The following is a 24,395-nucleotide window of genomic DNA, read 5'->3' as shown; positions in this document are numbered from 1 at the left end:
TGAAAATGACCCAGAAATTATAATCAGTTATAGGAGCTACGATCTTCTTCTTTTCCAAATAAAAAAGGCGAAAATAAAGTGGATTAAACCGTGAAAATGACCTGCACATATATATTGCATTGACAAGTCCATGAAAACCAATATGATCATTGCCCATTGGCTATGAAACGTGGACTAGACCAATAACTAACATTAGTCTTAATCTTACTAATCCAATTTAATATCTTATTAAGTTGAGACAAATCCAAAGGTTCTAATAATTAATCAGTCGTACATGAAACTGCCTTTACCTCACCTATCCTTCCTTTTCTTTTTTTCTTAGTTACTTTTTCACATAACATTTTTTTATAAATAATGTTAAGGAGATCAAAATTTTAAATTAAATTTTGTAAATTAAATAATATAATTTTAAATAATTAAATTATTACTTAAATTAAGTGTTGATTAACATTCTTTTTTTATTTATTTTTGAGTTGACTCGAAGTCTAGCATTATCAAAACGCAATAGTCCAGTTATACCACGGGGCACGGGCTATAAATACATAGGACATGATGCTGCATTAAACCAAGAAACTAGTCGCAAGCTTCTTCTTCTCTCTTTGTTTCTTAGTTATATTGGTTATCAGAAACCCAGTTAGACATCAGTCATGGGTTCATATGATACTGGTTCATGCACTCCCACAAACACTAAAATCTCATTGTCATTATTTTTCCTTCTTGTTGGAGCTTCTGCTCAGTTGTCCTCTACTTTCTATGGAAAATCGTGTCCTAATGCACTGTCCACCATTAAATCGGCGGTGAACTCAGCAGTGTCGAAGGAAGCTCGCATGGGAGCTTCCTTGCTCCGTCTTCATTTCCATGATTGTTTTGTTAACGCAAGTGATCATTTCTCATACTGTCGTCCCTTTAAATTTCCGCCTAATGATTTTCACTCATATATATGTCTTATCTTTAACCTGCATGCATGTATGCATGCTCGTGTGTATATATAGATTGTTGTTGGCACACTGTAAAAAATACATTTTGTAGATTCATTCTATACTCTTTTCAAGTGTGTTTTTTTTCCGCATATTTGTGCATGGTTAGAGTGCGTGAGGCTTTTTTGGAGTCCTATCAACAACAACATATATATAATTGTTCACATGTAATATGTCATGGATAGTTTAGTATATGCTTAGGTTATGTTGTGACAAAAAAAATTAAGCTTCGCTGACATTTTTCTCTATATATGGAACATATTGGTAAAAACATTTCCGTTATTCCATATATTTTTTAATACAAATTTGATGGAGTTTGTTTTAGAGTTTTTTCCTACCAAAAAGGAAGTTAATAAATTCTTCAAATATAATTCCGTGAATTCTTTTTTTACCTAGTTGAAGAGGAAAAAAAAAAAGAAGATAGTTATAAATGAAGGGATGTGATATCCACACCCTTTTTTACTTCTCACACACCCTTCTAATTTTCGACCGTCGGATCGGATGAATTGAAAAAGATCAACGGACAGAAATTAACAAAGGATGTGTGAGAAGTAAAATAGGATGTGTGGATAGCACATCCTAAACAAATTCTCAATCACTCCATTTCCTTTTATTTATTTGAGCTAGGACATTTGTTTCAAAAGGACAATTGGACAGTTTTTTCTTAGAGGAAAAAAGATGTCGGAAAAGAGTTGTATAATGAAATTGTCTCATTTTTTGTCTGCTGTCTTTTTCACCTACAGTTTTAAAGTGGAAGATAAAGTAAGAGAAATACAACCCTTTTTAACACTCGGATCGACAGCCAAAATCTTGGACTTTTTGATTTGTTGTTCGCAAGTTATTTTCTTTTCCATTCCGGTTTTAATTTTTAACCATACAATAATCTGATTTGACTTCTCATTTTCTCATTCTTCACGGACCACGCATTCAACCGAGCTATCTGCCGGAGTGCCAAAAAATAGTTAATATGCATATACAGATAAGGACAAAAAAAGAGTCATGTTTCTCCCAGAAAAAGTTGACAAGTTTGGATAACAAATGTGAATTGTGCATGCAGGGATGTGATGCTTCGGTTCTGCTGGATGACACACCCAATTTCACAGGAGAGAAAACAGCAGGTCCTAATGCTAATTCTTTGAGGGGATTTGATGTAATCAATACAATTAAATCTCAATTGGAAAGTCTCTGCCCCAAAGTGGTCTCTTGTGCTGACATCTTAACCGTTGCTGCTCGGGACTCTATTGTTGCAGTAAGTCAAAGACCCTTCTAATAATCAACTATTATTGAGGCTCTGAAAAGAATTATCATGCATTTCTTCAAGTGCAATTTTCCTTTAAATTATTATAAGGAAAGGTTGTATGATGATTTGTTTACAATGCTAATAACGATTTCCCTATATAGTTAGTGATCGTTAAATCTTAATTTGTGTTGTTTAAACAGTTGGGTGGACCTACATATACAGTGCCATTGGGCAGAAGAGACTCCACCACAGCAAGCCTAAGTGCTGCCAATTCCAACTTACCCGCTCCCACATTGAATCTTGCTGGCCTAATTACTGCTTTCTCAAACAAAGGCTTCACTGCCAAGGAGCTAGTTGCCCTCTCAGGTTTGCTCAAAGTTGTATCATCTCTACTTATTATTTAGCGTTAATAATCAACTCCAATCTCTAATTACTTTGTTTTTTGTTGTTTAATAATTAGGATCTCATACAATTGGGCAAGCTAAGTGCACATCATTCCGGGCACGTCTTTACAACGAAACAAACATAAACAATTCATTCGCAACATCATTGAAATCAAGTTGTCCAACTAGGGGAGGCGATAACAATCTCTCCCCACTCGATGTCACAAGTCCAACATCTTTTGACAATGCTTATTTCAGGAATTTGGTGAGCCAAAAGGGCCTATTGCACTCTGACCAACAGCTCTTTAGTGGTGGGTCTACAGACTCTCAGGTGAACGCTTACGTGAGCAATCCTGCAACCTTCAGAGCAGACTTTGCAAATGCTATCAAAAAGATGGGAAACCTTAGCCCTCTCACGGGCTCTAGGGGTCAGATTAGGACTGATTGTAGAAAAGTCAACTAAGTTCTAGAACCAGGGAGCTGGCTTGTTTATTTCCAAGTGTCTATTTTGGATTGTTTGCTTTTTATGACGTGGGGTTTTTGTAGATGAATTAATTCCATTAATAAAAGCATTTTTCTTGATGTTTTCATCACGGGAAGAGGGAGAGTGGAGTTGAGATGCTGTAATGCTATTACGGCTTGTTTTTGTTATAGCAAGTGTGTAACATCAGGAAGGGTTGAGATGCTGTAATGCTTGTTTTTATTATAGTAAGTATGCAACATTAAATATGATTGTGTAAATTAAAAGTAGAGAACGTGGGAATGAGATTTTTTTACTTATACGTAACTGTATAATTTGGGGAGCAAATATATTCTTCTTAGAGGGATGTATTCAATTAGGATTTTGAGAGAGTTTCAGGGAATTTAAATCTACGGAATTTGAGAGAGTTTGAGAGAAAAAAAGAAATGAATTCCGAGAGATTTTGAGTGAATTAGATTATAACTTCCAGATAATTCACATGAATTGTGAGAGAATTCTTTACATGGGGTTAGAGAATTTCAGAGAATTTGATCAACAATTTCCTTCTCTTTACAAGCCAAAATCAGTTTCATCCTACTAATACAAATCGCAATACCAAGTTCGCAGGCAAAAAGAAAATACTACAAATTAAAACAAAGGTTGCAAATGAAAAGTGGGTACAAACTAAAAATATAAATATATGATACAAAGTTTAGCCATAAAACATAAATATACCATACATAATTTTTTTCCATCTTTTACTAATCATACAATGTCACGTGCAATGTTCTAAAAAATGCCCTAGGCGGCTGCCTAGGCGCTGGACGGTGGAGTGCCGCTGGGATTAATGCCAAATCATTCATAAAATCGGGTATGGGTTAGTCGGCCGCCTAGGCGCTATCTAGGCGGTCTAGGTGGTGGTAGGCGACTGTCTAGGTGGCCTCGTCGGAGCCTTGGCGGTTCTCTGTTCTGCTGCAATCTAATGGGAAGAAAGAGGGCGGACTGGAAATCTCGTCGGAGCCTCATCGGAGCCGCGTTGATGTTGCTTGATAGTTGGGTTTTTTGGAATTCTTTCGGGTTTTTGGGTTAAAGGTTAGGGGTTTGAAGTAGCTTTTGGAAATGGTGGGAGAGGTTTGATGATGGGAGATATGAGAGAAGAAGAAGCAGCGCCAAAGGCCCAAAAGACAGAGAGGAAGCGATGGAAACAAAGCTGACTACAATAAGAGAGAGAGAGAGAGAGAGAGAGAGAGAGAGAGAGAGAATTGTTTACCAAAAAGTAGAGAGGGAGGTGACTACAATAATAGAGAAAACCAAAAAGTAGAGAGAGAGTTAACTACAATAATAGAGAAACAAAGCTGATGCGGTAGAAGACATGAGGAGAAATGGTTATTTTAATTAGTTGATGGAAACGAGGAGTCTTATAATATAAGAAAGATGTCTGATGCGGCATAAGACATGAGGAGAAAAAGAAAAGAAAGTGTGGGGTGGGTTGGGCCGGCCCATTTTATATGCTTACAATCTTATTAACTTTTAAACGATGGATTGACTATAAATTTATTCAATTGTTAGATGAATGTATTTTGTGTATTCTTCTACTTCTATTTTTGCATTTTATCATTTTTCTATCATCCATACAAGTATAGTTTTTTTTTTTTTTTTTTTTTTTTTTTTTTTTTAAGTGTAAATAAGCACTTATTTACAAGATATATAATAAATTTACATAAATCCGCCTAGGCGCCCGCCTAGCCACCTAGGTGCTAGGCCTCTGCCCGCCGCCCAACTAGCTCTTAGCGTTTTTTAGAACCTTGGTCACGTGACGGTAAACACATGGGCACAAATACAAATAAAATTTTTAAAAATATGGGCACAAAAAGAAATTAATATATGAGTACAAATTAAAACTGAAAAGAAAATCAGTACAAATTAAAAAAGGTTTGCAAATTAAAAATAGGTACAAATTAAAAATAAAAATATAAGATAAAAAATTTAGCCATAAATATAAATATACTAATTGTAACATTTTTAACACTAAAGGAATATATTTAAAAATAAAAAAAATATTTTATTATTGAAATAATTAATAATGTTATTAATGTTGACAATATCCAAAAGGTTGTTAGAGTTGTTACCAAAATTAGTTAGTTAAATAGCTTAGGCTGCAAGTTAGTCATGATGGCTATATAAACTGTATTCTCACAGTTGTAAAGATTAATTCAGTATCAATGTAATCAATTACTTTCTCTCTCTCTCTCTCTCTCTCTCTCTCTCTCTCACATTCTCTTTCTGCATTTCTATGCTCTGCACTACTGTTAATATCTTATTCTCTTTCTGCATCTCTGTGCTACTCTGCACTACTGTTAATATGGTATCAGAGCCATGGATTGATCTTTGGTGATCCTCTTCCACTGTGGGTGAACGAGTTTTCATACAAGCTTGGATGTTCGAGTGCGTTTTCTATGATCGGGTCGGATTCGTCTGGATTGCACTTGAGGACCAGTAAAGCCGTGATCTTTATCTTTCTTCTCTGATTTTTTTTTGGACTGGGGTCATAGGGAAGGTTGTCGAGAACAATTCCAAGTACACCGTCGTCTTTGAAAACCCTCCGGATTTGATCGAATTTCAGAAAGAACGTCTCAGATTGCATCAAGATTGGGTTAATGGCGAATGGGTTCGGCCCAATAAGCAAGAAGTATTGGCGGCTTCAGATACTCCACAAGAATTAGAGCATGTGTTGCCTGCTCAAAAAGATTCTAACAATCTTGAAGTGGCTACTAAACTAGAAAATTTGAGTGCTGCAGAGGAGAATCCTGAATCAACCAATTCAGGGAAGAAAATGGAGCAGCCAACTTATCCACAAAGCATCAAGGACAAAAAAAAAAAAAAAAAAGATGTTAGCTCGTAATGGTAGTGCTACAGACTCGTGTCCGGTTAAAAAGTTGAAGGAGAAGGAGCACAAAATCTCAAACTGGAAGTCGATTGATCCCAGAAGCCAAAAGAGAGAGAAAGAAAAGGATAAAGAAGTGTTTGCAAGTGATTTGGAGTAAGGACACTGTGTTATGGGTTTCAAGATTCAAGTTCTCAGGTTTTGTCTTAGATTACTAATTTTCTTTCTAGCATATCAACTGTTTGTGATAATGTCTCAGTGAGAATTTTCTTGGGAATTTTGGAAGTGTTAAGGCCGATAGCCGTATACTTCAGATTTGTTCAGATTTGTGCACTCGAAAAAGGCCGATTGCCAAGAGTGTGTCGAATGCATTTTGTTTCCTCCATAAGGCCGATAGCCGGAGTGAAAATTTCTGTCTCAGATATTGTGTGTTACTCCTTAAAGGCCGATAGCCGGAGTAACGTTCTTGAAGAAAAAAAATTTGTTTGTTGTTATTATATGCAACTCCATTAAGGCCGATTGTCGGAGTGCAGTTCTTGTTCCCTTTCTTTATTGAAGGCCGATTGCCGAAGAAGGTTGTGTTTCTTGATTTCTGTGATTGTAAGAAGTTGATTGCTGGATGGTCTGCTTCAATCTCAAATTGGGCAATCCCAGTTGAGATTGAGGGGGGATGTTGACAATATCCAAAAGGTTGTTAGAGTTGTTACCAAAATTAGTTAGTTAAATAGCTTAGGCTGCAAGTTAGTCATGATGGCTATATAAACTGTATTCTCATAGTTGTAAAGATTAATTCAGTATCAATGTAATCAATTACTTTCTCTCTCTCCCCCTCTCTCTCTCTCTCTCTCATTCTCTTTCTGCATTTCTGTGCTCTGCACTACTGTTAATATCTTATTCTCTTTTTGCATCTCTGTGCTACTCTGCACTACTGTTAATAATTAATACCCAAGGACCTTGATCAAAAATTGAAAAGGAATAAGGTTTTAATCAATGAAGTAGCAAAATGAGGGTTGGGAACCTAATTTCTCCTATCTTATATTTATAGATTATGAACTTCGATTTCACACCAAAGTCTCACTGCTTTGTAGGGCCCGATAGTGTGATATTTGAGTTCACATTTATGAGTATGGAGATACATGAATGCACAACAAGGAATCTATCGCCTTCTAGTAATTGTTCAATAGAATGACATATGCTTCAAAGTCACTTGAAGATCCATCTAAAAAATCTCTACCCAGAATATTTGTTGATCAAGCTATCATGGTGATCAAAGTTATCTACAAGTGATTTGACATTATCCCATATCACATAAATTTTGAGCGAGATATGGATGATTGAAGAACCAAACTGCATTGTAACTATAATCAAGGTTCAAGGAAGTATCATGTTTAGTTTGCGTATACTTCTATTCATTTAGGTAGCCATAAAATGTTGTTAGATGTCACTCATGGTTTGTGCCTGTCTACTTATAGAAAAGTAGCTCACATGCCATTGGCTTAAAAGTCAAAGGTTGGGCATAAACAAAAGAAGTGAAAATGAAGAAAAGCGAAGGAAGCAAGTTTATTAAATTTTCTAGCAAAATAGATAAACAAATAACAAAGGCCGAATGAGTTCGAGTAAAACAAAAGCAACAAGGAAAACAAAGAAAATCCTAAAGGCTACCTATAAGACTACCCTTCAACAGCTTGGACATCCCACGACTAATCAGCCGCTACACCTTCAGCAGCCGCAATGTTCCCAACAGAGGCATCATCTTACGTTTCACCCCCGACTGCTCTAGCTTGGGCATCAACCTCTTCGACTACTTCACCAATAAGGGGCCTCAAAAGTAAAGGCAAGCAAGTCTTCTAGAGAAATATAGAAGTTGTCAAAGTCTTTACCAACAAACTTGAAGTCAGACAACATACCAAAGAGATGATTTACATAACCCAGCTTGTAGAAATCGGCCTGACTCTAAACAAGCGAAGCCTTGAGCCCAGCCTTTTCACCTTTCAGTTGCTCGTTCTCCTTGAGCAGACCAACACAGACGTGTTGCAGCTCATCCACTTCTTTCTTCAAACTTTCGTTGATCTTCAGCGCACATTGGAGATCCAACACTTGAGGTTCAAGCCTATCAACGACCTTCTTGAAGTGGATCACTTAGTTATAAGCACCAATCAACTTTTTATCCTTTGCATAAGCAGTAGAACAAAGTTCAGAAACGGCACGCTCAAGATCTTGAATATGAGGTATGTAACATCCGATCTCTTTCTCTGCACTTTCAGGCTTATTGGATTTCTTACAACTACCCACGTGAGCAGTCTCCTCCTTCCCAGCAGGCAAATCAGTTTCAGTAACAGGGGAAGTAGGCCTTGGCACCACTTTAGCAGCAGAGTCCACCTTATTGCTTTTCATAGTAACAAGTCTCTCCAAAGGTGAACCGGACTTAGCCCTCGACTGACGTTTTTTGGCACTAAGGGCATAGCGGAACTTCTACATTAAGCAATCCTATTAGTAATTGTACTAGCCACCTTTGGCACTGCAAGCATCACTAGCTCAGATTTAGCAGCCTCATCTTTTTTCCCCTGGGAAGAAGTCAAGTCAATCACAAACTTATCAGCAATATGCGGACCCTCACGAGCAGCGGAGGAAGTCTTCGGCTTTTCTTGGGCAAGTGGGGATGATCTTTTTTTTTTTTCACCTTCATTCATCCACAACAGCGATCGAAAGAGCCAATGCATCCGCCTTGACCTTCTTCATCTCCTCTATCGAGAATAACCCACATTTCTCTTGGCAAATATGACTAAGCAACCAACACCATTCATGATACTTGGTAAGGGAGCTCAACCCATTATGGCTTTTCTTTTATTTTTTTTCTCTCAGACCAGTAGGCAGAAGGCTTGCATGCCCAATATTTCAACAGCCCATGAGGCCTGCGACCTCCTCATTGCTCTCAATCGCCTATCTGGCCCACGTCAATTCCAAAAGACATGAGCTATGCCGCTCACATAGCACTGCGCCCTAGCGCCTCGATCCATGGCCCCAACCGCATAGTTGCCTTGGCTTTAGCCAAGCCGAGCAGCCCAAGCAATGGCCCCTGCCACAAAACCTCCTCGGCCCATGCCGAGCCTACTCCTAGCCCCTGCCAGCCGACGTGCTGCACCACGTCGACTGCTGCCCTACGACAACACTATCCAAGAAGAAGATAAGGAAAATTAATTTTTTATTATCTCGATGCGGCGCAAAGAAGACAAAGAAAGTAACGAAAAACAGTCATTTGCACGGGCAACTGTAGAAGATTGCTAGGGGAAGGGGAACAAATATCCTCTAGCTTTCTCTTTCTTATAGGGTAGAATAAATTGCTCTCTGAAGTTGATTTAATCATCTACTTAAGGTAGACTTAAATAGACTTTGGAAGTGATTTATTTTCCTTTCCTAGAAGGATCTAATTTCCTATTAAAGTGGGAATTTACATCAAAATAGGAAACAATCCTATGTTTCCTAAAGCAAGAAGATCTCTACAGTTGCTGCCCTTTCCTGCAAGCAGCCCAACAAGTGTGGGGGCATTTGTGGAGCCAAAAATAATCGAGAAAAATATGGAGGCGACACGTGGATTTTTGGATGAAAATGACAAAATTACCCTCGAGGCACACCGGAACTCCTACGTGCAAGCAGAGGACAATCACGACTCAATCAAGGTCAAAAGTGATCAAAATAGGTATTTATTCAAAACTCATTTCATCCATCCTCATCAAATCCTCCCCACAAGGTAACCTTCAATTATTCATTCAAAATAGAATTAATTACCTAAATTAATTGATTAATTTCCTAATTAATTTCATAATTGATTGCAAGATATTATTTTGACATAATATCTTGCAATTACACCCAAAAACCACCAAACGTGGCCGGTTCCCATCTCTCCAAAAAGGGTCGGCCACACCCCTATAAATAGCACCTCATTTATCCAAAAACCTAATTCCAACTCTCTTGCAAAATTCTCCAAATTCTCTAAACACTTTTCCCTCAAATTCTAACTTTGGCATCGGAGGTTCTTCGGCCAAAGCACCCCCCTACCCCCCCCCCCCCCCCCCCCCAATTCATCGTGGGCGCGTGAGTCCCTTGGCTTTGACCTAAGGTGTTAATTGTTTTGCAGATGCATTTTCGTCCAAGAAGGAGAAGACGGAAATTTACATCCACACTATTTATAGAACTAATGTGTTGTATATTCCAGTCGAGATCACCAATTACCACAAATAATAATAAACCCATAGTGATGATTATCTTCAGTCAAACGTTATGGCTTTGGCACATCAAGCTTAATTTATCCACAAAATATTTACTTAGCCTGTTATTTGGCAGTTTGGTGTTGCTAATAATTATCCCATGCATGCAAAATATCCAAAGCAAGCCATAAAACTACAAATGTCTGATGCAGAGAACGCGCGTGCATGATAATCCTTTCATAATTGAACTCTAGGAAATAAATTCCAACAATTTTATGAAATTATCTCATACCATCCTTTTCCCATCGTTTGTACATAACATTAATCCTTAACTGGACTACAACATAGTGATGTATACCTTTCCTTCTCCGCAAGTCACTATGGGCATGTTTGTTTGGCTCGTTAAATTTCATTGGACTGGCTAGGATTATTAGCCATTGGAATCACTACTACGAAACCATTTATTAGTTTCACTATGATAACCGACAAGAAACATATTTTACTGTCGGATATTAAGTAAAATCCGACAAAAAATGGATGCAGTAGCGGATATAATAAGCGACAAAATTGCCAGTGTCAGGAAATGAATTTTCCGACAGAAATACTCTAAAACCGACATAATTTGTCTCGGATATAACTGACAGAGAATATATTAATAATGAATAAATAAGAGCATTTTCTGTTAGATAAAACCGATAGAAAATACTCTAAAACTGACAGAACTTGTGTCAGATATAACCGACAGAGAATATATTAATAATGAATAAATAAGAGTATTTTCTGTCGACTAAAACCGACAAAAAATATATTAATAATAAAAAAAATATAAACCACTTTCAAGAATAAAACTCGTTTGTCAGGAGATGATGCAAATGTTTCAGCAATTCGTGTCAGACAAACAGAAGCATGTTCCAAAACCTACATAATAACAAAAGCGGAACATTATGCAATGGAAACGAAAACTAGATAGACTTCTGCTATTTTAACTTAGAAACTCTGGAAAGATGAAATTACCTTTGCATCATGATACTGCAGAAGGTTTGTCAACAATGGGACAACTTCGATCACAAAGTCAACTGCATCTAAAGGAAGTTTCTTGCACATATTCGCAGCAGTTGATAATGCGACACACAGTAACATAGAAACAGTTGAAGAAAATCCAAAGTAAAAATAAAACCTTACTCAGCATATACCGAATTAAATTACAATGTGAAAAGTTAACAAGCAGGATTACTTGGAGTCCTGTGGAGAAAAAATCCATATAAGAAAGCACTGCCATAAGAGCACCAGCTCGAAGACAGGCAGTTGGGTGTTCTTGTGATATTTTCTTGAGAGCTGGCAGTCACTATTTGCATCATAACAACCGTAGAAATTAAAGCAGAGTAATCCAAACGTACATCTAAAATAAGCACAAAAAAAACATATATAAAAAAATTCTCAAGAAATACCAATACTTGTGCATATTACACAACCATCAATTTAATATATGAACAACAAAGACAAACCTGCTCTACCAAGTCCATGTACTCAATCATCAACAACCTTGCACAAAAGCAAGAAACAGCACCATAATGTACCACGGCGGCATAAGACGATGGAAGCACATCGCAAAGATGAGTGAGTGCTCTAGCTGCAGGAAGCATAATATCTGGATTGCTCTCATGATTAAGCAATCCCACAAGCACAGGCACAAATGAATCAATCAAAAACGTGCTCAACGACTCCTCAATTCCAATTGAAAGCATTTCACACAGCTGAGTCAAATCTTCCATTTGTTTCCCTTCTTCCCCATCAGAAGGCACCGGCACAAGGAAGAGATGAAGGGGATTTATTTTAAGAAAATTTTCATTACTGTCGGTTAAAACCGACATAAACATTTTTTAAAATAAAAACCAACAAAAAATTTTCATTATTGTTGGTTATAACCGATAGAAAAAAAAAAAATGGATGCAAAACCCCCCCCCAAAATTTAAAATCCCCCCCCCAAAAAAAAAAAAATGGTTACAATTTTAAAAAATAAAATAATAATTTTTTGATTTAATAAATAATATGTATTTAAATAGAATACGTTTTTAAAAATTAAGTAAATAGTTTTTTTGTTTAATAGATAATAACCCATGTAAAATATGCGATAAAGAAACAAAAAGATCATTGTACAATGAAAATGTCATCACACAAACTAAATATTGTCTAATCAATACTTGAAAAACATAAATAAAAATTTAGCACAAATTATTTTTCCCACTTCAAAATTTAGGCAAATTTAACGGAGATATGAATTCTACGAAACTGTTTGACGGTTATTTTAGGCAAACTATTTGACAGTTATTTTAGGCAAAGTTATTTGTACACATTCCGAGATTGCATACGTAAAAAATCCTAAAAAACAAACATTCAATGGAACAAAAGTTTTCGACGCTTATAAACGAAAAATCACAATTTAACGGTTATTTTAGCTCCAATTTTAATAATTTTTTACAGCTACACTCCTCGACCCTATAAGAATGTAATGAATAAATTTGATCTTCAATTTAAAATATTTACATAAGTGGATACCACAAAATCTTATTTTATACTTAATAGAAGTATAACATTAACTCTTAAGTGTTTATTTAATGTACCGTTTTGATGTGATACACATTCTATGAAACTTTTTTCAATGATCTAACCGTCAAACTTGTTTGTACACACTCCGAGATCATATACGTAAAAAAATCACAAAAAACAAGCATTCAGAGATTAGGTAATGGAACAAAAGTTTTCGACGATTCTAAAGGAAAAATCACAATTTAACGGTTATTTTGGCTCCGATTTTAATGATTTTTACAGCTACACTCCTTGACCTTATAAGAATGTAATAAATAAATTTGATCTTCAATTTAAAATATTTACATTAGTGGATACCACAAAATCTTATTTTATACTTAATAAAAGTATAACATTAACTTTTAAGTGTTTATTTAATCTACCGTTTTGATGCGATACACATTCTACGAAACTTTTTTCAATGATTTAACCGTTAAACTTGTTTGTACACACTCCGAGATCACATACGTAAAAAATCACAAAAAAAAAACATTCAGATATTAGGTAACAGAACAAAAGTTTTCGACGGTTATAAATGAAAATTCACAATTTAACAGTTATTTTAGCTCCAATTTTGATGATTTTTTACAGTACACTCCTCGACCCTATAAGAATGCGTTGAACGAATTCGATCTTCAATTTATAAAATGTACACTAGTGGATACCACAAAATCTTATTTTATACTTGATGGGGGAAATATAGCATTAACTTTAAGTGTTTGTTGAATCTACTGTTTTGATGCAATACGCATTCTACGAAATATTTTTCAACGACCCAACCGTCAAACTTGTTTGTACACACTCTGAGATCACATACATAAAAACTCACAAAATACAAACATTCAGAAATTAGGTAACGGAACAAAAGTTTTCGATGGTTATAAACGAAAAATCACAATTTAACAGTTATTTTAGCTCCGATTTTGATGATTTTTTACAGCTACACTCCTCAACCCTATAAGAATGTAATGAATGAATTCGATCTTCAATTTAAAATATTTACACTAGTGGATAAATCTTATTTTATACTTAATGGAAGTATAACATTAACTCCTAAATGTTTGTTAAATCTATCACTTTGATATGATATGCATTTTACAAAACTAGTTTTAACGATCTAACCGTCAAATATGTTCGTATGTACTCCAAGATAGCATGTGTAAAAAATCGCAAAAAAAAACCATTCAGAGATTATTCTGGCGACCGTCCAAAATTTTACTTTATTCGTGTCGGTTATATCCGATAGGGCCATGAGTGAAAAAATAAAAATAAAAATTAAAACATGTGTTTATTTATTTATAATTAATATAACATTTTAAAATAATAAAATCAGACATGATAGAGTACACCAGATGTTCATGTGTGTTTATGTGCCAGACAATGTGCTTTGTGATGCATTGAAAAAAATTGTTTGAATTTCTTTGTATCTTATTGCTTGCCTGTGAGGGAGCATAATCCTTATTACAAAAATGATAGAGTTTTAGATTGTAGTTTGTTGTTATTATTCTCTTAGAAAATTTATAGCTCGTGGGAATTGGGTTCATTAGACTTTAGGGTCATGAGTGAAAAAAAAAATATTTAAAATTTGTGTTTATTTATTTATTTTTAATCAATATAACATTTTAAAATAATAAAATTTTCATTTCTGTCGGTTATAATCGCCACCATTAACTTAAAAACCGCCATAATCTGTCAAAAATATTTATAAAAAAAAAGATTAAAAAATATTGTCGGTTATAACAAACATAATTTTTTTGATATCCGCCACTAAATATCCGCCAAGACTTTATGTCAGATATAACCGACAAGATTTTTCTAATATCTGCAACTAATTAAATGATGTGTCGGATATAATTTATCCGACATGATTTTTCTAATATCCGCCACCTAAAGCTAATATTGTAGTAGTGAATCCCATGTTTGTGAGCAACGGGGAATAGATTTCATGAGACTAAGGGGACTCACCTAGACTAAACGCCTCACTAGGGGTCTTAGAGACCCCTTGAAATTGGACAGATTGCTAATACCAGCTCCGCTTCACCCTTTCGCCAGTTCTTCGCTTCGCCCCTCCTAACTCCTATTTTTTTCCCTAGCAAACTCCTCTTCCAGTGAAACCACAATGGATTTGTGGTCAAAAACTCATTTCCCTAAAAACTCCTCTTCCCAAAAAACTCCTTTTCTCGTTCTCTGAGAAACCCATTTCATGGAATTCTGCAATCTCTCCCTTTTCAAAACCATACCTAACTCCCAAAATATGAACCCAGAAAATGCAAAAAAGCCCAAAACCTAGAAACCGAAACCAAATTTAATCCCCTATCTCCCACCTTCGAGCCAATCACACATGCACCCCGCTCCGACTCCTAAATTTTCAATCTCTTTCTTACTCTTTGGTTTGATTTTAAAATTTGCGATTTTGTGAGATGAGGTGAAGAGGAAGAGAAAGAGATTTGCAAATATCTGGGTTCTCTTTTTCTAAAAAGTACCGTAGAAAAGGGCTTGAAAACTTTGAGTTTTAACGATAAGGACAAAATAAAGGATAAAGTGAATAGTACCATGATTGACTTTTTAGTGTTAAAATGTGGTTTTTCGTTAAAATGAATAGTATCGTGAGCTTTTCGTTAAAGTTCTTAAAATTAATTAGGTTTTAAAAAATTAAATATATAAAGTAATATTTTGTAATATAATATTTGTTTTATTTCAAAGGAAAAAGTAAATTAAAAATAATAAAAAATAATTTGGATCCTAAAGATATTTTAGTCCGGCGCTGAACCAAACACTTCTCTATTCTTATCCAGCTCAGTCCAACCCAAGCCAATCCAACTGAGTCCTGAAAGCTAGTCCAGTTTAAGATAATCCAGTACAACAGACGAACCCTATGAGGCCAAAGGTTGGTCTTAGAATAATGATAATTATCCTGTAGTTCAACTAATTATATGATTGCCACTTAGTACTACAGTTGGTATTCCTCTATACTAATAAGTAAGATATCTTAAGTATAAAAGTATTCCTACAAATGTGGGACTCTTTGTAGGAATACAACAGAGAATGAGAAAAATGCCATTATGGAATTTTTTTTTTTTTCTTTCTTTTCCTACCCCTTGGGCCTTGGCAACTAGTACATTTTTATTTTTTTTGGACTAAGGATTTGGATTCGGCCAAGGCAATGGTCTCATTGGGTCGTTGGTTCACTCATTCTATGAGGTAATATTTTGTGTCAATCACAATCATAAGTCTCAGCAGTCACCTTAGAGTAAGTCTACCCCTAAAAATACGTTGGCATCCATCACATTTAATCCACTCAAATGAATAGTGATTGACCCTAATGAACAGTAATTGGTCAAATGCATCTCCACACCTAAAAAATGCACTGGCACAAAATCTAAAAAATGCGCTAACACAAATGCATCTTCACCCCTAAAAAATATGATGGCACTCAGCCCATTAAAATATTATTAATTTTTTTACAAAATAATAAAACAAAATAGTTTTAATTTTAGATAGGATTTTTAACCAATCTTGTCATGCCACGTGTCATTATCCGAAAGTACTATTTTGTGGATAGATTTCCAATAAGATTTTCAACCAATCCCGACGCGCCACGTTTCACTATCTGTTTACAATAATTTAGCCAAGATTTCAATAAGAATTTTAACCAATCTTGTCACACCACGTGTCATTATCCGAAAGTACTATTTTGTAGATAAATTTCAATAAGATTGTCAACCAATCCTGACGCATCACGTGTCACTATCTATTTACAATAATTTAGCCAAGATTTCAATAAGATTTTGAACAAATCACGTATTGCCACGTGACATTATCCAAAACCTCATCCTTTCTTTTCTTTTTTGTCCATATAAACCCTACATTCATCCTAATTCACACACCAAACTCAATCCTTTAGCTCAGAATCCTTTTTCATTGTTTTTAAATCTTGAGTTCTTTCAATGTCTTCTTCAAGGAGATTGTATGACATCGATGAGCAACAGAAAAAATTGTTGGCACAACAGGAAGAATTGTTCAATCTCGAGGAAGATGGAGATGAGGCTTTCGCAATGGAAGAGGTTGAGGATGAGGGTGATGAACATATTGTCACTTGATCCGCTAAACTTCTCCCACTACTCAGATTAGTGGAAGCATGAGAGAGAGTGTTTTCCCAACAAGTAAGCGAGTTGTTGAGTTTTTTCCAACGACCTTGAAGACTTGACTACTTCTTGTGTCTTTTCCAAGCCTATCGCAAAACGCTATAGTAATTCTACTCCACATTTCTCGCAACTCCATCTCATTACCTGTAATTGGGTCATGAGTTATTTGAGCCCAGCATTGACACAACGTAACAACTTCAATGAGCTTCCACGTAGCCATTTTTTTCACAAAAAAGTATATGAAAGCTTTGGTTGAAAGTGTTGAAAATATTTTAATAATATTTTATTAAGTTAATTAATCTAGACCGTTGGATTTGAAAAATATTCAAATCCAACAGTCTAGATGTGGACACGTGGCCAACGGTCATAATTCTGACAGTTTTGTGTGTATATATATATATATATTATTTTTTTTTTACCTTTGTTGAGCGAAAATCGTGGATCGTTGATCTTAGGATCGAACAGCCCAGAACGTGTCACGTCACTAGCCGTTAGGTTTGAATTTCAATTTTTTTTTTTACTATTGGAAATCCAACGGCCCAGAACGAGCCACGTGGCTTCTCCCACTCCCTTCTGTTGCACTTGCAACAGCGGGCCCCGCCACCTTTTTCCTGTCTGGAATGGGCGCATGTTTCCCACGTGCCTGACGTAAAAAAATTATTATAGTGGCATGTGACGTCATTCCGACGCCAGCATGACGTCACATAGCCCATCATATTTTGGACCAGCCTAGAAGCTGACTTGGGCTGGATGACAGCCTATTTGGATCAGCTGGAGAGGTTTTAAAGGGTGCCAGCCTATTTTTCCCACTTTGGACCAGCCTATGTGCTTGGGCTGGAGTTGCTCTTATCAAAATTGGCCGGTGATGTTTGCACCACATTCTAGATTCTAGAATTCCGTTTCCCCACCTTGTTTAATTGACTGTTTTTATTTCATTTACTTTCGATTTTTGATTAAGAACCAAGGAAATTATATAAACTTTACTAATCTTAACTTTTGACACAAAAGATGATGACAGGGGACAATCGAAGACACGATATTAAAAGTAAATATTCTTTACTCTTTGAGCTACTTATTCTAAGCTCGTTATGCATATGTGCGCAACTCGCAAGAATAAAATGATCCACCAAACTCACTAGCACTACTTGAGCTACACATGCTTTGTTTGCTATGTTGGGTGGCCTCAAATTTGATTATTATGAATAACGAGTTTGATACATAATTATAATGACTAACTTATTATGTGACTTAACATAAATCTTCATCTCCGGTATCATTTGTAGACAATGTTTTTGTAGGAATACTTTTCATACTCCAACCTCTTATGAACCCTTGCAAGGTTTCTTATTTCACCATTGAGACTCTTTTACATCACATGCTCACATAAACCCTCTCAGATTTATTTTCATCTCCAAACTCATAAAACATTTCCAAAGTATAATTAGTACAATAATCAAGTAGTAATATCTAGAAAAACGTTAAAATCCAACGGACTCAATTCAAAAAACTGATGAAACAAAATCGGATCCAAACATCGCACCACTAGACCAAAACTGCTAAAGACTAATTTGACCGAAAATGTGAATTCAGACCCAAAAACAAACTCAAATGTCACAATATTATTCTCACAAAACGACGATATTCTAGCTAGTGAACATGATTACAAAATCCAAAGGAGTAAGATTTTCCAGATGTCTAAAGTCCGAGTTAACCAGAAGCCCGGATCTTTATATCACATCGTCGCAACTCATATGGTTTATATGTAATGTGCTCTTGTCTGTAAATAATTGACTTTGGTTTTACATTGTGCCCTGGTACATGACTCACTCATAAACTTTGAATAAAAATCAAAAAATTTAAAACGAGCCAAAACCACCGGTATACAAAAACCACTACACGTACAGCATAAGATTTTTCTTGAGAGCCAACATGATTTTGCTTAATCAACAGCATAAATGCAGTTAGCATTAATCCGAAATAACTACAAAAATGATTATCATTATAAATAAGCAGGGATGGTTCAGTGTGGAATCTCAAACTGAAAATAGGATCCTGAATCTCAATCTAAAAATTTTCAAGATAGGAATTTGAAGACTAATCCCAAACTGAAATTTTGGTATTCTCAATTTTCAGGAATCCCAAAATATTTTCGGTATTTCAGGATAGATCAGGATTGCGTTTTAGGTTTTGGGCTGGTTGTGAGCTAAAATTTGAGCATTTGGCTTAAGATTATGTTGGCCAATTTCATATCAATTAAAATGTAGGCTTTTTACCTATTACCAATTTGAAATTTCTTACCAATTGAAATACCAAATCATTTACCAACTCAAATTGACATTCCAAAATTCCAAACTACTTAATTTCGTACTTCTATTTGTAATATAGTCTACTCTCAAATTACTTAAATTTAACATTCAACATGCATGCAACCAAAATAAATATACATACATATTTTCGGTTCGGTTCGGGATTCCCAAACAATTGAATATGTAATCCCGATTCCCGTACCAAAAGTGTCACATCCCGACCCGGGCTCAACTATGCCGTAGCACGATATTGTCCGCTTTGAGCCCCAACCACGCCCTCACAATTTTGTTTCTGGGAACTCACGAGTAACTTCCCAATGCGTCACCCATCTTGGGATTGCTCCAGCCCAATCTCGCTTAACTTTGGAGTTCTTATGGAATCAGAAGCCAGTGAGCTCCCAAAAGGCCTCGTGCAAGGTAGAGATAAGAATAGACATATACGGCTTACAAGATCCACTCCCCTGAGCGATGTGGGATGTAACAATCCACCTCCCTTAGGGGCCCGACGTCCTCGTCAGCACACTCGTACCACACGGCATAGTGACTCTGATACCAAATTGTCACATCCCGACTCGGGCTCCACCGTATATCGGGCTCGACTCTGCCGTAGCACTATATTGTCTACTTTGGGCCCCGACCACACCCTCACGATTTTGTTTCTGGGAACTCACGAGTAACTTCCCAATGGGTCACCCATCCTGGGATTGCTCCAGCCTAATCTCGCTTAACTTCAGAGTTCCTATGGAATCCGAAGCCAGTGAGCTCCAAAAAGGCCTCGTGCTAGGTAGAGATGGGAATATACATATAATTCTTACAGGATCCACTCCCATGGGCGATGTGGGATGTAACAAAAAGGTTCGGGATAAATCCCATAAATTTCGGTATTTTCAGTTTGAGAATTTTTCGGTATGGGATCAAGGGTTTTTTTTGTTTGGTTTGGGATTTTCGGGAAAATTGTCCAGCCTTATAAATAAGTGTCAATAGTATAATGAAAATGAATATTAAATCTTTTTTTTTTATTTACAAATGATAGGGTTAGTGAGTTAAATATTTAGGTTTTAAAGGAGGAGAATTGTCACTTAATACTATGGTTTAGTAGTATTCATTTTCACTTGTAAGTGGGAGGTCTTATGTTCGATTCTTGCCAAAGACAAAGTTGAACTTCATTATTATGGCAAACTCATTGTAAGACTTAGCACACTACCCTATCCTCTTAGTGTAGATACTATCATTTGTACAAAAAAGAAAGAAGTAGAATCAATGAGGATAGAATCGCACTAAAGTGCATAAATATGATTGTTTTCTATCACTGCATAAAGCATCATCTACATTAAATCAAAGATTATACAGAAAAAATGAATGAAAAGAAGCTAGAAGAAATTATAATTAATTATAGGAGCTACGATCTCCTCCCTGTCCAACATAAAATTGGAAAAATAAAGTGGATTACACCGTGAAAATGACTCCTTATATTGCATTGACAAGTCCATTAAAGGCGAGTCCATCATTGCCCATTGGCTGTGAAACGTGGGCTACTTGACCTAAAACTAACATAAGTCTTCCACGGCATAAAATCTTATTAGACCAATTTAATAAGCTCCAATTAAATTGTGACAAATCCGAAGGTCCTTTTCTTTTTATTTTTCTTGATTACTTTTTCACATTAATATTCTTTTATTTCTGAGTTGACTCGAAGTCTACAAGCATTATCAAAATGTAAGAGTCCAGTTAACCACGGGCTATAAATACATATGATATGATGCTGCATTAAACCAAGAAACTAGTCGCAGGCTTCTTCTTCTCTCTTTGCTTCTTAGTTATATTGGTTATGAGAAATCTAGCATTAGTCATGGGTTCATATCATACTGGTTCATGCACTCCCACAATCACTAAAATGTCAATGTTGTCATTAATTTTCCTTCTTGTTGGAGTAGCTTCTGGTCAGTTGTCCTCTACTTTCTATGAAACATCGTGTCCTAATGCCTTGTCCACCATAAAATCGGCGGTGAACTCAGCGGTGTCGAAGGAAGCTCGCATGGGAGCTTTCTTGCTCCGTATTCAATTCCATGATTGTTTTGTAAATGCAAGTGATCATTTCTCCATATTACATCTCTTTAACTTCCCGCCTAATGATTTTCTTTCATATATATAATTATTATCTTTCACCTGCATGCATGCATGCTCGTGAATTCTTTTATACCTCGTTGAAGAGAGAAAAAATGAAGATAGTACGAATTCCCAATCAGTCCTCTTTCTTTTATTTGTTTATTTCTTTTATTTATTTGAGGAAATTCCATGATTTTGTTGACATTTTTTTCTGAGTCTTGTAGAAGAGTAAAAAAGATGTTGGAAAAGAATAAGAGTTGTAATTGCTGTCTTTGTCATCTACAATTATAAAGTGGAAGATAAAGTAAGAGAAATACAATATTTTTTTAAGTGCTATTCACACACTAATTTTTAATTCTTACATCCTTTTATTAAATTTTTTTTGTCAATAATTTTCTTTAATTCATTCGATTTAACAGTAAAAAATTAAGAAGAGTGAAAAGTAAAAATAGGTGCGTAAATAGCGTTATCCTATTTTTTTAACACTCAGTTGGACAACCAAAATCTTGGACTTTTTTATTTGTTGTTCATAAATTATTTTATTTTCTATCTCTGTTTTAATTTTTAACCATCCGATAATCTAATTTGACTTCTTGTTTTCTCGTTCTTCGCGGGCCACGCATTCAACTGAGCTTTTTGTGCCGTACTGCAAAAAAAAAAAAAAAGTGAATCTGCGCGTATATATATTAGGACAAAAAAAATAAGTCATGTTTCTCACAGAAAAAGGTAGACTTGTTTGAATAACAAATGTGAACTGTGCATGCAGGGATGTGATGCTTCGGTTCTGCTGGATGACACACCCAATTTCACAGGAGAGAAAACAGCAGATCCTAATGCTAAATCTTTGAGGGGATTTGATGTAATCGATACAATTAAATCACAATTGGAGCGTATCTGCCCCAAAGTGGTCTCTTGTGCTGACATCATAGCCGTTGCTGCTCGGGACTCTATTGTTGCAGTAAGTAAAAAACGCTACTAATAATCAACTGTCATTGGAGAAATTTTTAGTTGTGACCGAAACACAAAGGGTATACTACGTGTTTTTATGTAAGTGATGGAAAATTTTATGTTTTAAAATTATTAACTTTTTAACACACATATCTCATCATTTGTATAGTGACACGTGGTGTACCATCTTGTGTACCTGTCACATTAAAAAATATCTCCTGTTATTGAGACTTCGAAAAGAATTATCATGCATTTCTTTAAGTCTAATTTTTTTTTATTTGTTTAGAGTGTTAATTGTAAACACGAAATTCTTTCAAAAAAAACAAAATGAGACAATAACATGTGTACAAAATAATGATTGTAATAATGTAGAACTATGGTTTCAATATCTGTTTACAAAAACTTAAATCCTCTTATTCGATCTCCGAGATTATAGAGTGTATGTGTAGGATTGTTGATCCAAGTTTCGCGATGACTGATCTCGGATGAACGGATGCTGCAAGGGTTTGGCTTGTGGTTATGAAAGAACAGGCACGTGTAATGGTGATTGATAATTCTTCATGGATGTGACGAAGAACACAGAGAGCCTTAGGAGTGTTTGGTAGAATCTGGGGCTTGAGAGTTTGAGCGTCTGGGTGTGATAATGAATTTCTCTGGCCCCACTCTTTGTCTTAGAGCCTCGTATTTATAGGCTCTCCAAGTATTGCCTATGGTTGGAACTGGCCTAAATTGTGGACTTGATTCATTGACGAAAAAACCAATACTTGATTTAGAGCTTGATTCGTGATTTGACTTCATCAAATAATCAATAACATTTGAATTTAAATCAATTAATTTGTTTGCTTTAAATTAAAATTAATCAAAGAATTAATAAAAATAATTCATTAATTAATTTCCCTCAAATGTCAAAAAGTGTCACTCTTGATGACTCATCGAGTTTTGACGAGTCACGTGTATTATGTATGATTCGTGAGATACATGGTGCATGCCACGTAAGCCTTGGCATGTTGATATTTAATGTGTTGGTGAACATTTATTTCACCAAAATTTCAGTGTCTACACTATCATAAAGACTTCCCTCTATAATTTGTGATCACTAAATCTCACTTTGTGTTATGGTATAACATTCAATTGTTTAAACAGTTGGGCGGACCTGCCTATAAAGTGCCTTTGGGCAGAAGAGACTCCACCACAGCAAGCTTAAGTGCTGCCAATTCCAACATACCCGCTCCCACATTGAATCTTACTGGCCTTATTACTGCTTTCTCAAACAAAGGCTTCACTGCCAAGGACCTAGTTGCCCTCTCAGGTTTGCTCAAAAGTTAGATCATCTCTACTTATTGTTTAAGTACTAATCAAGTCCAATCTCTAATTGCTTTGTTTTTTGTTGTTTAATAATTAGGATCTCACACAATTGGGCTAGCTAGGTGCACAAATTTTCGGGCACGTCTTTACAACGAAACAAACATAAACGCTTCATTCGCAACATCACTGAAACCAAGTTGTCCAACAAGTGGGGGCGATAACAATCTCTACCCACTTGATGTCACAAGTCCAACAACTTTTAACAATGCTTACTTCAGGAACTTGGTGAACCAAAGGGGCCTTTTGCACTCCGATCAACAGCTCTTTAGTGGCGGCTCCACCGACGCTCAGGTGAATGCTTACGTCAGCAATACGGCAGCCTTCAGAGCAGATTTTGCCAATGCTATGAAAAAGATGGGAAACCTAAGCCCTCTCACGGGCACCAATGGTCAGATTAGGACCGATTGTAGAAAAGTCAACTAAGTTCTTAGAAGTTGAGAGCCGGCTTGTTTATTTCCAACTGTCTATTTTTGATTGGTTACTTTTTGCGATGTGGGTTTTTGAAGATGAGTTAATTCCATTAAATAAAAATGAAAACTAATAAAAATGATTTGAAAACTTTGAGTTTTATCGATAAGGACAAAATAAAAGGTAAAATGAATAGTATTAGGATTAACTTTTTAGTGTAAAAATATGATTTTTCGTTAAAATAAACGGTACCGGAAGCTTTTTATTAAAGTTTCCTCCATAAAAGCATTTTGCTTGACGTTTTCATTTGCCTTGGTTATTATAATATATTTGATATCACAGGAACGGGGAGGGAGGGATTTGGGATGCTGTAATGCTTGTT

At 35.8% G+C, this 24,395-nt stretch overlaps 2 protein-coding genes across 2 annotated transcripts; both read left to right on the top strand.

Moving 5' to 3' along the window:
* Positions 1 to 551: 551 nt before the first annotated feature.
* Positions 552 to 3,190, top strand: LOC103961180 (cationic peroxidase 1-like). Its single transcript, XM_009373709.2, has 4 exons — positions 552 to 875; positions 2,035 to 2,226; positions 2,418 to 2,583; positions 2,678 to 3,190. The coding sequence occupies exons 1-4, from the start codon at positions 648 to 650 to the stop codon at positions 3,061 to 3,063; spliced, it is 972 nt and encodes a 323-aa protein (XP_009371984.1). The 5' UTR covers positions 552 to 647; the 3' UTR covers positions 3,064 to 3,190.
* A 17,779-nt stretch (positions 3,191 to 20,969) lies between these two features.
* LOC103961182 (cationic peroxidase 1-like) lies at positions 20,970 to 24,155 on the top strand. The gene is made up of 4 exons (XM_048582990.1): positions 20,970 to 21,269; positions 22,059 to 22,250; positions 23,384 to 23,549; positions 23,643 to 24,155. The coding sequence occupies exons 1-4, from the start codon at positions 21,015 to 21,017 to the stop codon at positions 24,026 to 24,028; spliced, it is 999 nt and encodes a 332-aa protein (XP_048438947.1). The 5' UTR covers positions 20,970 to 21,014; the 3' UTR covers positions 24,029 to 24,155.
* The last annotated feature ends 240 nt before the right edge of the window (positions 24,156 to 24,395 follow it).

The sequence above is a fragment of a genome, unplaced genomic scaffold (assembly GCF_019419815.1).
Source record: "Pyrus x bretschneideri cultivar Hongxiangsu unplaced genomic scaffold, Pyrus_bretschneideri_v1 Contig2, whole genome shotgun sequence".
Classification (NCBI taxonomy): domain Eukaryota; kingdom Viridiplantae; phylum Streptophyta; class Magnoliopsida; order Rosales; family Rosaceae; genus Pyrus; species Pyrus x bretschneideri.
The sequence above is the reverse complement of the archived record's forward strand: the minus strand, read 5'-3'. Positions and strand labels throughout refer to the sequence as shown.